Source organism: Myripristis murdjan, chromosome 5 (assembly GCF_902150065.1).
Source record: "Myripristis murdjan chromosome 5, fMyrMur1.1, whole genome shotgun sequence".
Classification (NCBI taxonomy): domain Eukaryota; kingdom Metazoa; phylum Chordata; class Actinopteri; order Holocentriformes; family Holocentridae; genus Myripristis; species Myripristis murdjan.
Window position 1 is genome coordinate 10,304,362 of NC_043984.1, and position 19,534 is coordinate 10,323,895.

General features: G+C 39.2%; 1 protein-coding gene across 2 annotated transcripts in view; it reads left to right on the top strand.

The window, feature by feature from the left end:
- Nucleotides 1-19,534, top strand: part of pik3c2b (phosphatidylinositol-4-phosphate 3-kinase, catalytic subunit type 2 beta) — a 71,223-nt gene that overhangs the window by 14,172 nt on the left and 37,517 nt on the right. For both annotated transcript variants that reach the window (XM_030051960.1, XM_030051959.1), the window contains exons 3-11: nt 2,775-2,875; nt 3,673-3,833; nt 8,130-8,250; nt 11,311-11,422; nt 12,463-12,542; nt 13,384-13,447; nt 13,578-13,724; nt 13,982-14,015; nt 14,995-15,190. In XM_030051960.1, coding sequence (XP_029907820.1) covers nt 2,775-2,875; nt 3,673-3,833; nt 8,130-8,250; nt 11,311-11,422; nt 12,463-12,542; nt 13,384-13,447; nt 13,578-13,724; nt 13,982-14,015; nt 14,995-15,190 — 1,016 coding nt within the window. The remainder of the gene's footprint in view (nt 1-2,774; nt 2,876-3,672; nt 3,834-8,129; nt 8,251-11,310; nt 11,423-12,462; nt 12,543-13,383; nt 13,448-13,577; nt 13,725-13,981; nt 14,016-14,994; nt 15,191-19,534) is intronic.

The window sequence follows — 19,534 nt, forward strand, 5'->3', positions numbered from 1 at the left end:
GTTATCGCCTCCTCTCCTGCGTCCCTCTCTCTCCTCCTCCTTCCAGTTCAGTCCAGTTTAAAACTACTGCGCAGCTGAAACTCTCATGTTTGTTGTCAGTTGGTTGCCTCAGGCAACTCTACTAAGCACATAACAGAGTCTGAGAAAGAGATGTTGCCTTAACATTGGTAGCCATGCCTTTGTTGAAGGAGGGGGAAAAAAATAAACATAAAATGTTGTTGTAACTGTTTTTAGTGCTTTTTGAAATCAAGTCATGTTGTGAAATCAATTTAGGCTAAAAAGGTATGTAAATATTTTATAAAGCATGCTTATGCAGCTTTGCGATTTTTTATTTTTATATGAGGAAAACATAGTTTCTGATATAGGGAGAGCTGACCGATTATGAGGAATGGGAAATTATTTTACTTCTCATCTGGAAAGATCCAGTCATTTCTGCACTTCCTGTATCACTCCACACCCAAGCAGTGGCCGCCACAGAGACACAAGCTTGAGTTTGCCATTATTTTTTTCCTGCCAGTATCCAACACTCAGTAACAATGAGAGGATGATACCACCACTACTGTCCTACAGAACAGCTCAGGGGGAAGGGAAATAATATAAAATTTTTCACAATGGGTTAACTGTCCCTTTAAGTTACATTCTTGTATCATGTGCTCACTGTGAACTAAGGCAAGCACAGTATTTGCATAATGTGTTTGTTTGGGGAGGACTTTTTTTTTTCCCACTGCTACAAACTTAGTGTTTAGTAGGGTTGTCAAAAGTATTCATACTTTGATTAATACTAATTCTTAATATTTTAAACAGTTCCAGTTCTTCTATCCAACAGTATCGATACCTGCAGCATTTTCTATAAGTAATCACACACACATGCACACGCAAACTTGCGCAAGTGGTGCCATCGAAGGGAGGCAACACGTCAAACTTTAAATTTTAAGGTAACCTACCTAAACCTATACTAACAGCTGAGATGGGTGTCAACTGGAAAAATACTGTTCACAGTAGACAGAGTGAGATGCTGTTGTGCTTGACAACACACAACCCCTCTATGTAAAATCAGTGCACAAATACAAATAATTACCTTATTTCCTATTAAAAAATCTATTCTTGTCCCCCAATGTGTTATGTAATGTTATATATATTATGTTATGTAATTTTTTTCCCCAGAGGAATTGAAAATGATATTGAATATTGATATTTTCCCTGGAATCGTGTCAATGTTAGACATTTTACTATCATGACAGCCCTTGTATTTAGCCCCATTACCAGCAGCACAGTCCTCCAAACGTGGCGATGTGAGTAACTCAGTCATTGCTCAGGCAGACCAGACCCTCTTTTACACACCACGAGTGAGACCGTTAGACTTGTAGAATTGTGTATGTCTTCAGGTCTTGTACCTTAGAGACTCAAATTGTAGAATAAGGTGGACATTAAAGAATTTGCACCTTCAAAAGTTTAGCTAGTTGTGATAAATCAGACACCCATGTCTTACAGCAGTATAAGTTTTCAGACAGTTGGTTTATTTCTTCAGTTGTAACTTGATTAAATTCTGTCACCATGGATTGTGTTTATTGCTCTGACTCAACTGCTACCCACATTTTCTGTCTGCAGTTTGTTGACACACAGCACACTGGGTTTGTATCTGAACAACAGATCGAATTTCAATAACTTCTCAGTTATTAAATCACATTTTAGGCATGTGTCATTTTATTTGTGCTACAAGCTACTGCATTGTGACCTTGTTTCAGTTGTGTGCGTTAGCTGTCAAACTGGTAGGACCACTTGTAATGTAAAGCCTGGCCAAGGTTAGGAAATAATGACAGTATTAGGGCTGTCACATTCACCAAAAATGAAGTTTGAACAAATTTGGCATTATACACAGTATGTTTAAATGTATTCTAATGTGGTTCCTGTGCAGCCTCACTTGGGTGACATGTCGGGTGTAGGCCTAATGGTACACAGAATCCACGGTTTGGTTTGTAGCTTAAAAAAGCTGTGTCCAGCCATCTGAAGCACTTTTTTATTTTGAGATTTGTTTGAGTCAGAGTGAAGGAAAGCACCTGGTGAACTTCTGGAGAAAATACAAAAGTTACTTAATGGTCAATGTTTGATTAAACATACAATTGAATTCTCTATTAAAGAAAAAAAAATTGTTTCTGCTGTCAGTTATAGTGCTCACAAAGGAAAGAAAATCAGAATTGCCAAATTTGGAACTGGCAGGTCAGACTTTAAAAATCGCAGATTTGCAAAATTGCAAAGCTTTTTTTCAATGTCTGTAATGTGGCATCTTTTAAGGTTAGTAGATGACTTTGACTCTATCTGGGAACATCCAAATTTCAGTAGTGTTACAAATGTAAAGCATTCAAGGTAATGAGAGGCAAACCTGTTGGTCACACAAAACCCTGCACTGGAATTATAAACAGGCTATTTAATGGCTGAAGAGACTCTGGACATGTTGCTTCTAATGGCACCTGAAGTAGTGCATGAGCTAAAACCAATGTTGAACTCTGCCCCCTGGCCTCACCGGCACCCAGCCATGTGACGCTGGGACCAATCACTGACAAGAGGAGGTATCTGAAGTAGAACAGACAACATAAAAGTTCGCCTGTGGGGGCTTGCAAAAAGAACACCCAAAGAACCTGAATCACTGCGTCTTGCACCCTGCAAGACATCTTTTTAACCTAAAAGCTCTACTTTTTATGAAGTATACTGGAGCATTTATGCAAGATGCCGTGACTCTGCCGTGACGGTTTCCTGTGTCTGTGTGTGACTGGAAGGTATCCTTTGGATCCAGAATGAATGGATTTGGCTATGAGCTCTTCCAAGTGTCTGAAGAAAGAGACGAGGAGGTGGCCGCCTTCTGTCATATGCTGGACGTGTGAGTAACACACTCTTATGCTTTTATTATGACCTTTAGCCTGACACTGTCTAAGATGTCTGCCAAGATACATTAAAACAACATTGTTTTTCCTTCAGCACACATGACATGAAGTGTTTTCACAGCTTAGTTTGGTACAAATGATTGTTTTTCTGATCCTTTCATGTCGACTATAGTGCAAAGAGATGATTAAGTGGCTGTTAAAAGCGGTTAGCATCTAATTACTTTGCTGTATTATTTTTTTAAAGCAGGTATTAAAAAAACACTATAAGCTTTGAGACAGTGGGATTAGCACACAACACACCCAGTTAACTAAAGAGTGGAATGGCGCTGCTATCATAAAACACTAGAGCACACTAGAGGCACACCAACACCGATAGAAAGTTTTCCTAGGACAGAAATACAATCTCCAGATCCACTGCAGAAATCAAAGTGACTTAATTTCCTACCATTTCTACAGAGAGAAAGATGTCTGCAGTAAAGAAAAAATGTTCTTGCATTTTATATTGAAATCATTTTTGTTCAGTGACCCAAGGTAGCTGCAGAACCTGACATTAGGATGAACTCTCCTACTATTTAGACAAATAAGAAAAAGTGCACAGAAAAATAATTGTTTTGTAACTCTTCCCATTCCTAGGATTTGTCAGGGAAAGGGTCATGTGTGACAATTTTGAGTTTTGTTAGGGAAAGAGAAATTGATTACCATTGTGGGCTAAAACAAACAACATAGGATAAAGAGTGGGCAATTTTTTTAAAAAAAGTTTCGTGATTGTAAGAGTGTGCGTGTGGGTTTGCAGCTTGCGGTCAGCCTATCCATGCAGCGAGCGTTTGAAGAATGCCGGCTTTGTGTGGTCGCCTTCAGTCGGCCATGAGGAGCTGCAGCAGGGCCTGGGGGTCAGCGTCAAGGTCACCGTTATCAGCGAACACTTCAGAGAACCACTCACCTTCACCTGCGATGGTAAGACACTGTGTGTGTGTGTGTGTGTGTGTGTGCGCACGCGTGTATACCATGTGTGAAGCACAGGACAGGTAGAGTTTGATTGATTACAAGTTTATTGCAGAATCAATCAGTGCTACACTGATTGTCTGAAGCCCTTAGGCAAAATTGATAATAAAGCTTTTTTCTAATTTTCTGTGTTTTTTTGTTTTTGTTTTTGTTTTTGTTCATAATTTTCACTTATTTGTTTGTGTGTGCAAATGTCTTTGATATCTTTGTGGTTTAATTTTAACTACATGATGTTTTTGAAAGAAATCAAGTGAATTTGCTTAGGTTTCAAAGGGATACTGCAAAATTACAAACAGCAAAATTAGATGCGTTAGTTGCTGAATGACTGAATGATCTCGTTACTAGGGGAAGCCATACGTTATTTACATACAGGTCAAGTAGATATATATATATATATGTATAAATACATATATGCTGGAAGCCCATGTCTAGTTTAGGTTTTGTATCTTTTTTGTTGTCATGGGGTAATTTTTCTCATTTTCCAGTGTATTTGTTATATTGGCAGCCCGGGTGCAGACCTGTGCATTCCTTTGGATGGTGTCTCTTAAAGTGGCTGATTCAGTTAGTGCAGCAATTAGCTTGACTGCTTGTTGATTTACTTGAGATGCAACCAGTGCAATTGGACCACATGACTATAAGACATACCTGGCTGCTCTCCAGCACAGAGCCGGACAGCTGGGAGTGGTGGGTGACAGTTGTTTACAGCACAATACTTATGTTACTTATGTTACAATACTTTTTACATTAGTTTTCATGGATGGACCAGAGGGGAACTGATTAAATACATGTATGAATAGATGGGGTGCTGGCAGAACAACCTGTAGCTAAAAACAATTCTTCAACATTTACCTGGATCAGTTCTTATATCAGTGCTGGACCAGTACATTTAAACCATGACCCAAATGCAACAGCTGTAACAGCTGCAACAGTGTAGCTCTTTGAGGGTTCAGATCACAGTTTCATTCAGCGCTGGTCACTCTGTGGACACTGGGTCTCATTCATGAAACACTTGCACATATGTTAGTATTGCTGGACCTAAAAACATTCAGATTGAAAACTTAGGCCACAATGTTTTTGCTATCTTAGCATGATCGAAGCAGCTGAGGAGTGACTGCAGTGGTTTGCTGACATCCCAGAGAACTACAAACAAAATAAATAGTGCAAACATGGTTAAATACATCTTAACAATGTCCTAAAGCAGAGATGTCAGAGATAAGGCCTGTGGGCAGGGTTTGGCACATCCTATCTGGCCCCCCAAGATGTTTTAGAGAGAAAGGGAACAAAAAACAAAGTTATTTCTAAATTAAAATACATTTTTCATTGAAATATTTGCATCCAATTATTATCGACTGCATGTAATAAGAAAAAATATAGTTCTCTATGAGAAACTGATAAATCAATGATTAATGATAAATTATGAAAAATGTGTTAGACCTAGCACAATAAACTATCCATTAGCCAGAAGAAAAAGGAAAACCCACCAGGCTAGTTGTCGCACTAACGTTTATGTTACACCAGGATTTCCATCACATCTGTTGTAACCTGACATGGATTGTGCAGGTTTCCCTTAAGCAAAATCTGCAGGAATGTGGACACCGTTCATTTTTTCTGCTTTGTCTTATTACTATGTTCAAAGACCTAGTTTTCCCACAGGAATCAAGAAGTTTATATGGAAGGATAGGATCACAGGCTAATATGAGCCACCAAAACCAAACCAGAACCCAACCAAAACCCAATCCAGTAGTGGCATGAATGGCTGTGAAAACAGTTTTCAGAGACTTAGGGTCCGTTCATACCAAGTTCTCCCTGTGCTCTTTATTGGAAATCTGGAGGCTTTATGTCTTTAGTTTGGTCCATCTGGGCTGATGACAAATATGCCATTTGAACTCCAGTGATGCCAAATAACTGAGATGCCTAAAAACTTGAGTCTCATTCCTCTTCCAAGAACTGTGATGCAGTTTGTGAGGACTGAGTTTGTAATTCAAACCAACTGCAGGAAAGAACCCAAATCTCAAAGATTTTTGGTCTCTCTGGGCTAATAGCCAGCAGTTCCTCATGTTTGATAAGCATAACGAATGAAGCATGAGCAAACTGCAGGGCACATATTCTGCTGTTTGTCCAGGTATCCTTAAGTGGTATGAACACCAGAGAAGATAAATTACAGTAGTGCAGACTAGTCCATCATGCTTAGCTACGAATACAACATCTGGAATCAGATTTCTTATGACCTGACCTTATTAAAGAGTGTGTTGTTTGATACTGGTTTTTTGATAGCTCTGTGTTGTCTCCAACATATGTAAAAATGAAGACCAGTGATCCAAAACCTGAGTCCAAATCTGCAGTTCTGACTATGTAGTATCAACTTGATGTTAGTTTACATGGTCAGAAAACATACTGGCTGATGTCACCGGCTGTTTTCAGCTACTTCTTCCTGTTCTTCTACAAACACAGCAGCGCCACAATTAGCAACACTGTTTTGAAACTACAAGCAACAGTGGGAAATTTGCATAAAATACCATATGTTGCACCATTAGTTCTGACTATTCAGCTCTAAAATTCCTGTCACTTTCTGCAGAGAAAAAAGATGGCCATCTGTATTATGTAACATCAATCAACATACCTTAAAATAAGGTCACAATAAGACCCAACGGGGTGAATAAAGATCCAAAATGATTAGTTTTCTGCATATTATGCGCTTATTACCTATAAGTTATAACTTTACCTATCACATATTACTAATTGCTTTCTTTAAAATTTAAAAGTATAGTTTTGCAACAGAATTTACAACAGCAACAACTAGAACGATAATAATAATACTGCTAATAGATTTATTTATGTAGCTTTTTTGTTAAAAAGTTGTTGTTGTTTTTTTTGTTGTTGTTTTTTTATCAAAAACCAAAGAAAACCCCATAAAAATACAAGATGGAAGTAATTTAAAAGTCTAGAATGTTAAAGATTAAAACAGTAACAATAAATAGGAATTAAAATCTTGTATTCAGCAGCTCTAACTGGTTGGAGGAGACCATTCCTGTTCCACTGTTCCACACTTGTAAAGCACAGTTCACCTTTAGTTTTCAAACTGGAATGTGCTCCACACACAGAGTAGGGGACCAGTAGTTCATTAATATTAGCGTGTGTAAAGCCATGTAGGGTTTTGTGGATAATGATGAGAATATTTAAAATAAATTAAAATAAATAATAATAAACTTTATTTTTATAGCACCTTTTAAACAAGAAATGTTGCTCCAAGTGCTTTACAATGCTGGAATCACATGCATTGAGTGCTTCACATGTAAATAGACATACAATGAACATAAAAACATGGAATGCCACATGTAATGTAATATAAGATGGAAAATCAGCGTGCTCCTGTGAAGATAAAACTTCTCCAGACTTGCATGCAACACTTGAGAGTAGGCTACTGACAATTTTCACACTTTAACCCAGAAATTTCCCACTCCTGACATTCAGCTGACATGATTCATTCTTTCCTTTGTCGGTGGGTCATCACCTCACCTTCAGACGCCCATGGACTTCAGTACTGTATACTTATTTAAGAACAATGACTACGTTTACATGCACACCATATTCCGGTTCGGGTCAATATTCCGGTTAAGGTAACTGCGCTGCGGCAACTGGAATATTCCGTTTACATGTCACTTGACATGTTCCCGCATTTCGGCGTATTCCACTCTCTAACGTAATGTGACACTCAGCCGCGGGGGGCAGCAGTACGCAAATAGGCGTCTGGTCTGCCGGAAATACAGAAGAAGAAGTCTTCTTCTTCTTCTGTCGCTATTTCTGTGATTTCTCCCATCAATATCCTCCATGATATCTAAGTCTTTGATCAGCTGAAGGCAGGCTGCAGTCTCCTGGCTCTCGCTGCTTTTCGCCATGCTGGTCGTTTTCCCCGCTTGCAGTAACCATAGCAACAAAGACGCCCCAGAATTCCTTGCGCATCAAGCATGCGCAGTCGTGACTGAATATTCCGGTTTGGGGCATTTTCCGACTAAGGTGTTTACATGCTTTGATATTCTGGTTGGAACAGGCATATGCCAGGGGTCTTATTCGGAATTCTCTCCAACCGGAATATGACCTTAATCGGGTTTGGTGCGTGCTTACATGACACGTGTGCAACCGGAATATTGTGAATATTCCGAATAATACCGGAATATGGTGTGCATGTAAACGTGCTCATTGAGAAACTTCCAGTCTTACACTCACAGTCTTCCTTGTGTCCTTCTTCAGGCTCCTCCACTGTTGACCTGCTGATCTACCAGACCTTGTGTTATGCCCAGGACGACTTGGACCACGTCGACGTGGATGACTACCTGCTGAAAGTCTGTGGACAGAATGAGTTCCTTAACAAGTAAGGACTTCACTCCCTACCTGTCCTCCTGTCTCTGGTTTCTTTGTCTTACTCTTCCCCTCCCTTTAGTCCTCATCCTCCTTCTTTGATCAGTTAAATTTCTTAATTTATTTTATTTAAACTCTAGTCTGAAATAATATCAAATTCTCCAAAATGGGTGAAATTTCCCTTTTTTCCAAATTTCTATGTTGTATGACTTTGGTACTTGGGGGAAATAGAGCTTTAAAAGAGATGCAGGTCAAGTGACATGATCTAGAAGCTACATTGGCTGCCAAATGTCTCACACACGCACACACACACACACACACACACACACACACACACACACACACACATACATACATACATACACACATGCACAACTTTCTCATGGTAACGTTATGGTCCATGTTGCCTCTGGCAGAGGTCTTCAAAACATGACATTTGATGCATGAAATATCACACAACATTAACACACTTCATCTCATGCTCTAAGTGGAACTTGGCATGGGGAAAGGCACTTGTTTTTTGTGTGTGTGTGTGTGTGTGTGTGTGTGTGTGTGTGTGTGTGTGTGCGTGTGTGCGTGTGGCCAGTGTGTTGTGGCATGATGAGTGACGTCCTCGGTGTTGGCTCCAGTCCCTGGAGGCTGGATGAGAAGACAGGGGGGCTTCTGTCTTAGCTCCAGCCCAAAAGGGGCGAGCTGTACTGGGCACAGAGCATCCACACTGTCCCCCCTGGCCAGGAGCCACTGGGGGACGGGGGCGGTGAGGGAGAGTATGTGTATGTGTCTGTGTCTGCGTGTGTGTGTGAGAGAGAGAACGGTTTGGAAAAGCCTGGTGTGGTTTGTGGTGCAGACTCACACTCTCGCACTCAACTCATAATAACAGTGTGGAGCTCACTTGTGGCTGATTCTAAACCAGCACTACTCATGTAAGAAGGCCAGACAAGCCACAGGCAGCCCCCTCCTCACTCCCCAGCACCACCAACAAAATAATGCACCTTACAGCAGACAGACAGACAGACACATACAGACACTCACATTCAAACACTTTGACATTCCTCTCTCTGTCTCTCTTTCAGCCAATTTGTTGCAGCTTAACTTGTGTTTCATTTGGGTTTGTGGGTGTTATGGCGGATGTGTGTTTATGCTACTGTATGTTGTTTCTGGATAGCAACTCTGGATATTGTGTGTATTTTTGTATGTGTGTGTGTATGTGTGTGAGCACGATCTGTGGCAGTCGCAGGAAGTGTGTTTCAGCCTGATAACCTGTAGCTATGAAAACTGCAGTTCTCTCTCTCTCCCTCTTTCTCCTTTAAGTAAACACTGACCTCACAGCAGCTTCCCTTGTGTATCACTAAAGCCAGCTGTGCACCATTGTGCTTGTCTGAATAGGGATTGACTGATATTGATTTTTTTTTTTTTAGGGACAATACAGTTTATTAGTAATCAAGGACGCGGCAGCGACTATGTACAGCTGTTTTTTGCAGTAAATTCAAAAATTTCTTTGGCAAAATTTCCAGTATTAGAAATGCTGATAAAGCTTTCCTTTCAGTTAACACAAGATTAATAAGCATTCTTTGAACAATACAGTGTATGGAGAATCTTGGTAGAAAAAATAAATAGTTCCTCATAACAAAACACTTCAAAATGCAGTGCTTTGCCTGCACGCATTTCACTTAGAACATCAAGTACTTGCAAGTACTGCCACTCATTTTTTTGTCTTAACATAAAATTCAGTTAACCGTTTCAAACCTGACCAAATTCACCTGATTTCTTTCAAAACTTGAGGAAAAGGGTGATCAGTAAACTAGCAAAACATTTCCAAAAAAGAGAAAACAATTGCTTAAAGAACAAAACAAGAAAATTGCCTGAATGTGTTTAAAAAATAATGCTAGAAAACAATATGTATAATTCTCCCAATGATGTATTTAAACACCAGCTCGCTGATGTTGGATGGACATCACAATTCTTGTGTTTAAATGTTTGTGAAAGGCGTCTAAATGTAGCCTTTCATAAGTCTTAAAATAAAAATTAATGAATGCAGTAAAGTGGAACTTGAAACCCTTCCCTCCGTGAGAAAAGTAAGAGCAACACACAACAACTTGGCATTTTTGTTGTTCTGTAAAACTAAAATAAATACAAATTCAGTGAAAAGGGAAATGGAAATTGTAACCACATTATCTTGAGCAAATGTTTCCCCACCCACTCACTTGTGTTACACTGTCCTTCAGATTTACATTCAGCCAGCGTGTAAATCAAAATTACAATGCTGACTATTGAAAAATTCTGTATATCGGCCTGATAACCATCTGGGACCGATAATTTATTGATTCCTATGTCTGATTATTGCAGCAAATACTACTATGGTGCACACAAAAAGTATTGAATAGTAGGGTTTGAAGGTCAGCTGGCCATAGTTGATATATATTTCTTTAAATGAGCCAGTTTCAAGCTAGGCATTTTGTCTGGCTGAGGTAGTATTTGAAGCAGACCATCACAGGACACTAAAACTTTAAAACTAGCATTAACAGTAGACCATATTACAGAAGAAATTTATTACATTAGGATTTTTTTTTTTTTTTTTTTTTACAGGAAGAATGATTTATATATACGCAATTGTGTGTTCCTACATTATACACAGTGTGTATAGACAACCTGTGCATAATTCTCCATGCAGACAGTCACATATGGTCATGATCACATGTGATCATCAGTTGTCATGCATGCTTGCTTGGAATCTGATGTCAGTTTCTACTTTCAGATCCCATAGACTACCAGTGTGGTTTATATCAGCTCCCTGATAAGTATGAAATGTCTCAAGTCCATGATTTTAGAGGAGGATGACACTGGCTGGACTAGACATTTTAATGACAAAATTAGCCCCATGCTTTGGTCTAACCCTAGTTAATGACTTGAATAAGACTAATGTTGACTAGTGGTAAATGTTTCTGCTGAGTGTAATCTGACTTGAATTTTCTCCCTTCTCTGTTTGCAATTTGTTTGTATCTCTCTCTCTCTCTCTCTATCTCTATCTCTCTCTCTCTCTCTCTGTCTCTCTCTCTCTCTCTGTGTGGATCAGCTCAGAGACATTGGCAGGTCTGGAGTACATCCAGCAGTGCCTCAAGTTTGACTGGGACATCCGTCTCTTCCTCACCAAGAGGTCATCCATCAACACAGAGCTGGCTCGCACGGTCTGAACACAAACACACACAGACACACAGACGCACTCACAAACAGGAAGTATTAATTAAACATACAGGAATGCATGTCACCGTGTTATGCCCAGTGAGTATAGGCATCCTGTGCATAACTCTAAAGCTGTAGTAAGCAAGACCTTTGCAAAATCCAGCTGTCTTCTCAGTCTAAATCAAACCTTTTTCTGCAGCCCCAAGTTGACTTTCTTTAATCCACAAGCCCGTTTGAAGTTATTTTATCCCAGAACGCTTGAACTGAAAAGAGATTTTGGTTTGTGTTCAGTACTGTTAAGATGTCACACTTGAATTCTGACAAACAGATTCAAAGAGGTGAGATAAAAACATTATGTTAGAATAATTGCTAGTACAATTTGAATCATAATAATTTATCGTGAGTTAATCCTTTGAAAACTGAGAAAATTTACTTGGTTTCTTTCAGATACATGGGAAAAAGGCAATAAGCAAATTAGCAAGAAATGACTTGGAAAATAGCAAGAAATTAGAAAAAGTGACAAAGAAAAATACCTATAATTAACCAAAGTATTGTCAGAAAATGTGCAAAAATAAATAAATAACAGCTTAATAAATTACAAAATTATTTATAAATATTGTAATCATATATTTAAATCAAAATACAACAAAATTAGTGTCCCATCACCACTAATAAAAGGCCACAGATTCAGCCTATTTGCCTATGTTAAAATCTGGTCATCTTACAGGATTCATGTGTAATGACCCTTTCCAGCTTTCAGAACTTCAAATTGTCTTCTCACGCTGCCATTTGGGGCTGCCAACATGCAAAAATGCATGAAATACAGCTTTCTTTTGTTTGCTCTTGTATTGTCTCACTCTTGCACACACTATGCACACATCCATACTAGGTCATAACCATACAGTACATGATGAAGAAGCACCTCACTTTAATATTCTTTGACAGGACAGAGGCTGAAGTATTCCTTTTTGGGAAGCTGCCGTAAAATCTACTGAATATAAATCCTGAACTTCCTAATTTCTCCTTTTGACCATTTGATTGGCAGGAAGAAGACGATGAGACAGCCTCCAGCTTGAACCACAGCATCCTGCTGCAGGAGCGTCCCATCAAACAGACGGTCACCAGGTGAGAGCTAACTGTTAGCCTCCTACCATTGAGGTAGGAGCCTCTTCTACCGCCTAATCTGGTAGAAGAGGCTGAAGTAGTGATAATGAAGAGAGTGGTTTTGGCCATCCTTGGTTTTTTACTGTCCCAGACAAAAGTTTCACATTATGAGCAAATTCTTTGGTCAAGAATGATTGTCAACAGTCTCAGGTGTAGCAATTCAGGGTGACCAGATGATTAAGTTTCCCTGTGTTCAAATCTCATCCCCAAACAGGGTCTTGTAGTGTTTGAAAGATGTGGCATAATGCTGTGCAGTACAGCATCTGCTAAATCAGAACACAACAGGGTTTGACAACATGCTGGCGGACCACTGCACCTGTAAACAACAGAGATGTCATACTGTAAAATATGATACAGGACACAACATTTGGGACATACTGTAGAAGTAGGGCATAGAGCACAGGATGCATGACATAGGAAGTACTGCAGGAAACATTGTAGGACAAAACAATAAAGAACCATACCAGCGATTTTGAATGTTTACCATTGTTAACCCATTTTTTACATGTGCAAATCATGCCACTGTTTTGGGAAAAGATTAGCAGAAAGGTGAAGTTTAAACATTTGGTGGATGTTAGGCTTTGGGAATTTCCCAGTTTGGGATCAATAAAGTAAATCTATCTATCTATTTATCTAAACATGCAAAATCACTGATATGGTCCTTTTTGACCCTCAGTCATACAACACTGAACATGTTTTTTTCAGGATTGCTTTGTTTTATTTACAGCTTACCTGCTCTTTTACTATGCTTGTTTTGTGTATTTTTTAACATTTTAATCATTTTGAACATGTGTTTGGATAGGGAGGCATTGACATTACTGCTAGACACCTTTCACAATGAAGCTGAATCCTTCGTGCTCTCAGAGGTAACACACACACGCAAAGGCACATTGAACGTACGCTTTATTAAAAGCAAAGTTTCAACAGATTTCACACTGCAGCTCTAAATATAACCCACATTTTGTTCTTCTGCTATGCTTGTGCTCATCTCAAAAGGTGGAAATGCCATTGCATGTGGAACGCCTTGTCCAATCAGTGAAGGCGCTGTGTAGCTCATTAGCTGCCGTGGAGACTCCTGACGTGACTTCTGCCCTCAATCAACTCCCAGCATGCCCCTGTCGCCTGCAGCCTAAGGTCCAAAAGGTAAACAAGTGTAATTTCCTATGGACAATCTTGTCTTCTTCCTTTGACCTGAGGATCATTTGGCCGTAGTGATGTATAACACAACAATGGTAAAGATGGACGATGAAGACAAAATGTTTGTTAAGTGATAATTGATAATATTGACTTATGGGCTTGTTTACTCAAGTGAACTGACAGAAATTTGACAAAAAATTGGCATAAAACAGAGCATACTCCTGCACTAATGTCTTCACCTTGCCTCTCTGTTTTCCTCCCAGGATGCTTCAGTTCTTGCTGTGAGAGAGAACAGAGGTATGTACTGACTCCACGCACAACACAACTCAAATTTTAGGTGGAATGGAAGCACACACCAAAATTTGTACAGCTTGTTGCTGTATCAGCCAAGTGCCAAATATCAGACTACTTCAGTTGAGCCATAGAGACAAACTGTGAAGTGAGGCCTTTCACTTTGATTTTTCACATTTGTGTGAAACAGACTCCTTGTCCTTTCCTCCTAACCAAGAACAGATACGGAGAGAAGGGTAGAGAAGGGTGTCAAAAATGAGAAAATGGAACAACTTAGAATTGAAAGACAATTTTTCAGAGTGAATGTATTGTTCCATATTATTTACTGACTAATTAAAAAAACAAGAAAAGCAAAATGATAATACTAATATAGCAAATAGGCTGCTTAATAGTCTTGAGGGTATAGCTTCTGAATTTTCTCATTCACAAATCAAACTATTAATGGACTCATCAAAGTTAGCTAGAATAATGGGTGGACAGAGAAGGAACAGTGTATTCAGTATGAATTAAATGATAAAAGCAAGTCATTCAGAAAAGGAATAACAACAAACTTTATTTGCATGGTATCTTTAAGCATAGTTAGAGGGTTAGTTCCATGTCCAAATGCTTAAAAACTAAAAAAAAAAAAAAAGAACTAAAAAAAAAAATGGACCAGTGCCCACTATAGCAAACATCATAAACTGGGCTTGTATGTCATGCTTCAAAAAATTAAAATGTACTAAAAACTCACTAAAAGTGTTCCTCAGATTCTAATGCACAAGGAAAGAAAGATATTTTACTTTTAAATAATTTAATGTGATATTTTAGCACTTAGTGACACAGAAGTTTAGTAACACATTTGCCTGTATCTGCTCTTGAGTGCAGTGGCAGTCTATATTCTGACACTCAGGTTCACCAGGAGCTCTGCTGAACATGTCAGAGTTCTAACTAAAATATGAGACTTTAGAAAAAATAATCTAGGTGTTCTTCCTTTTTTTTAATGCAGAGAAAGTGGTGGAGAAGTTGACTGCAGCCATTTTGGATCTGGTGGAGCTGTACTGTAGCACCTTCAACGCCAACTTCCACACCACACCACAGAGCCACCGTTGCACTGCACCCATTCAGGAGGCCGGACTCATCACCAATGTTCTGTCATTCAGCGTCTACGCCGCCCACCGCATTCCCATCACCTGGGCTGCAAGGTACGGTACCATAACACAAACACACACACACACACACACACACACACACACACACACAATTACAAATTACAAACTCAATACTAGATGGTTGTCCATTGTTATAATGACTTAAGACAATGGATATTTTCTGCACATAAACAATCCTAACATACCTAATTATACAGACCTACACTGTTATACACACTTCACACACCACAATTGGCATTTTTATTTTGAATATCAGTCTCCATATTCAGGATTTTCTCTGAAAACACACAACATGACTCAATACATACATGATCTTTATCTATGCCACAGTTCCCAAACATGTTTTAAATGTTTTCAAGGACACACACACACACACACACACACACACACACACACACACACACTCTCACTCACACACACACACACACACACACACACACTTTGGGACAGGTTCACTGCCAGCTGTTGTGGCTGGAAATCCTGGCTCTAATCCCTGAGGATTACATCCATGGGTGGAGAACCCTGAGAACCAGTCATACCTCTCCTTTAACCCTCCGTCATTCCTGTCCTCACCCATTTTCCCTCTTTCTGTCTATTCATTTTTTTCCTTTTACTCTTCTCCCCTTTATTTTTACCATCTATGAATTTTAATACTTTCCTTGCCTCCTCATACAGTAAATCTCTCTTTCCTCTGCTCCTCCTCTTACTCCCAACTTTCTCTTGTTCCTCTTCATTCTCCCACCTTTCTTTTACTATCTCCTTCTCCTCCCTCACCTCTTCACTGGTGCATTCATTTCTCTTTCCCCATACACGCTCTCTTCGCCATCTGCCAGTGGGGACCAATACAGACCAGCCCGCTGTGTCTAACATCCTGGTAGGAAGGCCTGACATCTGGGATTTCCATGTCAGCTGCTAAATGGCATTGCTTTCATGTGTTTTGCCATAAAATTTAATCTGAAAGGTGAATGCTAAACAAACATGTATGTGCTGCAGGTTAACAAGATAATTTAATTTGTTTCACTCAAAGGGATAATTCACCGAGTTTGAAAAAGTTGATATTAACTTCCCCCCTAGCTGTAGGAAAGCAGTGGTGCCACTGAAGTGCAATGGCAGCTCAACAGCAAACTCAAGCAATCTCCTTTTGTCTCTGTGGTGGCTGCTGCTCCTCTGGTGCAGAGTAATACAGGAAGTGCAGAAGTTACTGGATTTTCCCAGATGTTGAGAAAAGGTAAAATACAGTCACAATCAGTAATCTGAGCAAAACTATATAAAATGTGGTTATAAACAATGATTTGAGCAAAAGTATTGTCCATGTGCACCCAGTAATTGTATGTGCATTTAGTTTCAGAAAGTGACTTTGTAAAGTTATGTTAAACCTTCATTGAGTGGATTAAGTTAGTTATTTTTAAGAGTGTTAGCTGGGGGGAAGTCCACCTCAATGGCAGGAGGCTAACAGTTAGCATTTGGAGCATCCAGCCAGTATCCAGCACTCAGTACCAATGAGATGAAGATAGACCCACTAATGTCCTACAGAACAGCTAGTGGGAAAGTAAAATAATGGGGGAAAAAATCAAAATCAGTGAACTATGTCTTTAAACAAATTCTAAATATCATGGTTTATTGTTGTGCTGTTTTGGGAATTACTGGAAATTATAGATTATTATTGCATTATAACGCAGACTCTCAGGATGCCAAATTTTCTCTGACTTTGAATATGGTTCATCATGTTTCCAAGTTGGCAATTTAATTTTCTAATGACCCCAAAAGCACAGCGAATATAGAAGGACTGTTTGCAAATATTGTAAGAAAGCCTTGCTTTTAGAACTAATAACATACGTTCCCATGTCCCACAACTTAACGGTATAGAAATCCTGTCATGTTGTGTGGTTGATACTAAGAAGTAATAGTTAAATGTTAAGTGTGGGTGTTAATTCTTGTTGCCGAGCTATTAGAGGCAAAACCATCTCTCTTTACAGTTTTATTTTATTTTGCAGTTATTTTTCTAATGACAGAATAGACGTCATAAAATCATTGCATTTGTTTAGTCGTCATACAAACCCAGTGTCTGTTGGCTGTAAATGTTGATCTCCAAACAAATGCAGTACAATGAAGCCTGTGTCTGAGTGGAAACTATCCTGCACTCACTGCATTGTATTGCATTGCAGTGTGCTGAAATGGCTCAGCTGTCGTCCAATACACACACAGACACACACACACACACACACACACACACACACCCTGCCACATGAGTGCTTCCACCCCACACACCACCCACTCAATCAACCCCCTATGTGATTGGTCGCTGACAAAAGACTGACTGCCTGGGAACTGGGTTTGACCTTTGACCCCTCAGCAGAGGCAAGACCCAGGGCTGGCTGCTCGCTAGGCACCTGGCTGTGTGTGACATGGCATCTGTGCACGTATATATGTGTGTGTGTGTGTGTGTGTGTGTGTGTGTGTGTGTGTGTGTGTGTGTGACAGAGAGTGAGAGAGAGATATGATTTCCTAAAACTAATAACATATAACTAGTGATTTGGCCATAGTTTTTAAGAGCTTGTGAGAATATTTAAATGCTTTCACAAGCATTTAAACACAATAAATCTAACATCAATATAAATTTCTTGTAATTCTTAAAAATGAAATTTTAGGTATTTAAATAATTTTTTCGTCTTTGCTATTTTTTTTGCTAATTTCTTTCAAAAATACGAGAAAAAAGGAGAAATGAACAAATGAACAAATTAGCAAGATCTGACCTGAAAATTACCAAAAGTTAATAACATTGTGTGTATATATATTTTTTTATAGATAGATAGATAGATAGATAGATAGATAGATACGTATATAGATATCTCTCTCTGTCTATACATATATATATATATATTAGTGGTGTCAAATTATCGCGTTAATTGAGATTAATTAATTACAGTCATATTTAGCGCGTTATGTTTTTTAATCGAGTTAATCTAATTATTAATCTCAAACTTTACTTTTTATAAAATCGGTTTGTAGGCGTTGGGCTTCCTGTGCTGGGGGTGGAAAACAATGGTCAGTCACACCCTGAAGTGGACATTGGTTGGCTGTCATTGTGTGTTTTAAGTCAGAGAGACAGGCCAGGCCAATCAGAGGCCAGCAACCTGTGAAGAGGTCAAGACATGATTGGTTTGTTTTGATTAACACCCGCCCCAACAGTCCGAGTCCCTTGTAAACAGGCAGCGCATGTTGAGGAGGGGGTGTCGCGACTCGTGTGTGTGTCCGACTGTGGAGGAGAGGAGAGGAGAGGAGAGGAGAGGAGGTGGAAGAAAAGGTTGCGTGATCGAAGTTAATACATTACCGTATTCATCCGAATATAAGACGATATTTTTTCCATTGAAAATGCCCTGAAAAAACGCCCTCGTCTAATATTGGGGGTCTAAGCAAATACACATGTATTGTGCATATGTAAACCAGTAGGTAGGCTCGCCTGATGCCGCGATTACCGGCGAATGGCCGCATTGCGCAGTCATTGCAGCCGCGTATGAACAAAAACTGATATGGCAGTAGGCTATGTGTGCGCCGCTCACCTGTCAGATCCGGCAGACCAGACCCGGTGCCGCGGCCGGCCCGCCTGATGCCGGCCCTTGGCTTTTTTATTCAAACAAGATTTTGTCCATATAATTTTTTTTTTTTTTTTTTTTTTTTTTCTCCAAAAAAGGGTCTTGAAAAAGAGGGGTCGTCCCCCCGACCCGCATCGGACTGATCTGCTACAATAATGTAATGAATTTAAAGGGAAATACCTCAAGTTGAGGGCTTTTCTCAGCAATTTTAGGTGAGATTAAAAAAGAGATTAATTAGATCAATTAATTACAGATCATAATTAATTAATCTCTCAATTTTTTTAATCTCTTGACACCACTAATATATATATATATATATATATATATAGATCTCTAGATCTATATCTATCTATCTATCTATCCATATACATACATACATACATATACTATATATGTGTGTGTGTGTGTGTGTGTGTGTTTGAGTATATGTAAGAGAGATACCACAAAATTACCCCCAAAATGAATTCAAACAAAATACAAGAAAATTAGTAAATAAATCCCTCCAAAAATTACTGATAAAAAATACAGTATTTTGTTAAGTGGGTCGAATAAAACCTTTCTAAATAAAAGCCAGTCGACAGTTTCAAAGGGTTAAGGATTCATTGCCAGTGGCTGTAAACACTGATTCAACTAACGGATGTGTTGTTTTATTCAGTGCTTGTGTACCTTTACTTGGCTGCCCACAATCACAAATTGCTACTTGCCACTTCTTCCAAAGGGCCCCTGAAGAACTATGAAACAAAATGCTCCCACTTTGAATAGTTTTCATTTGACTCACCCCCTT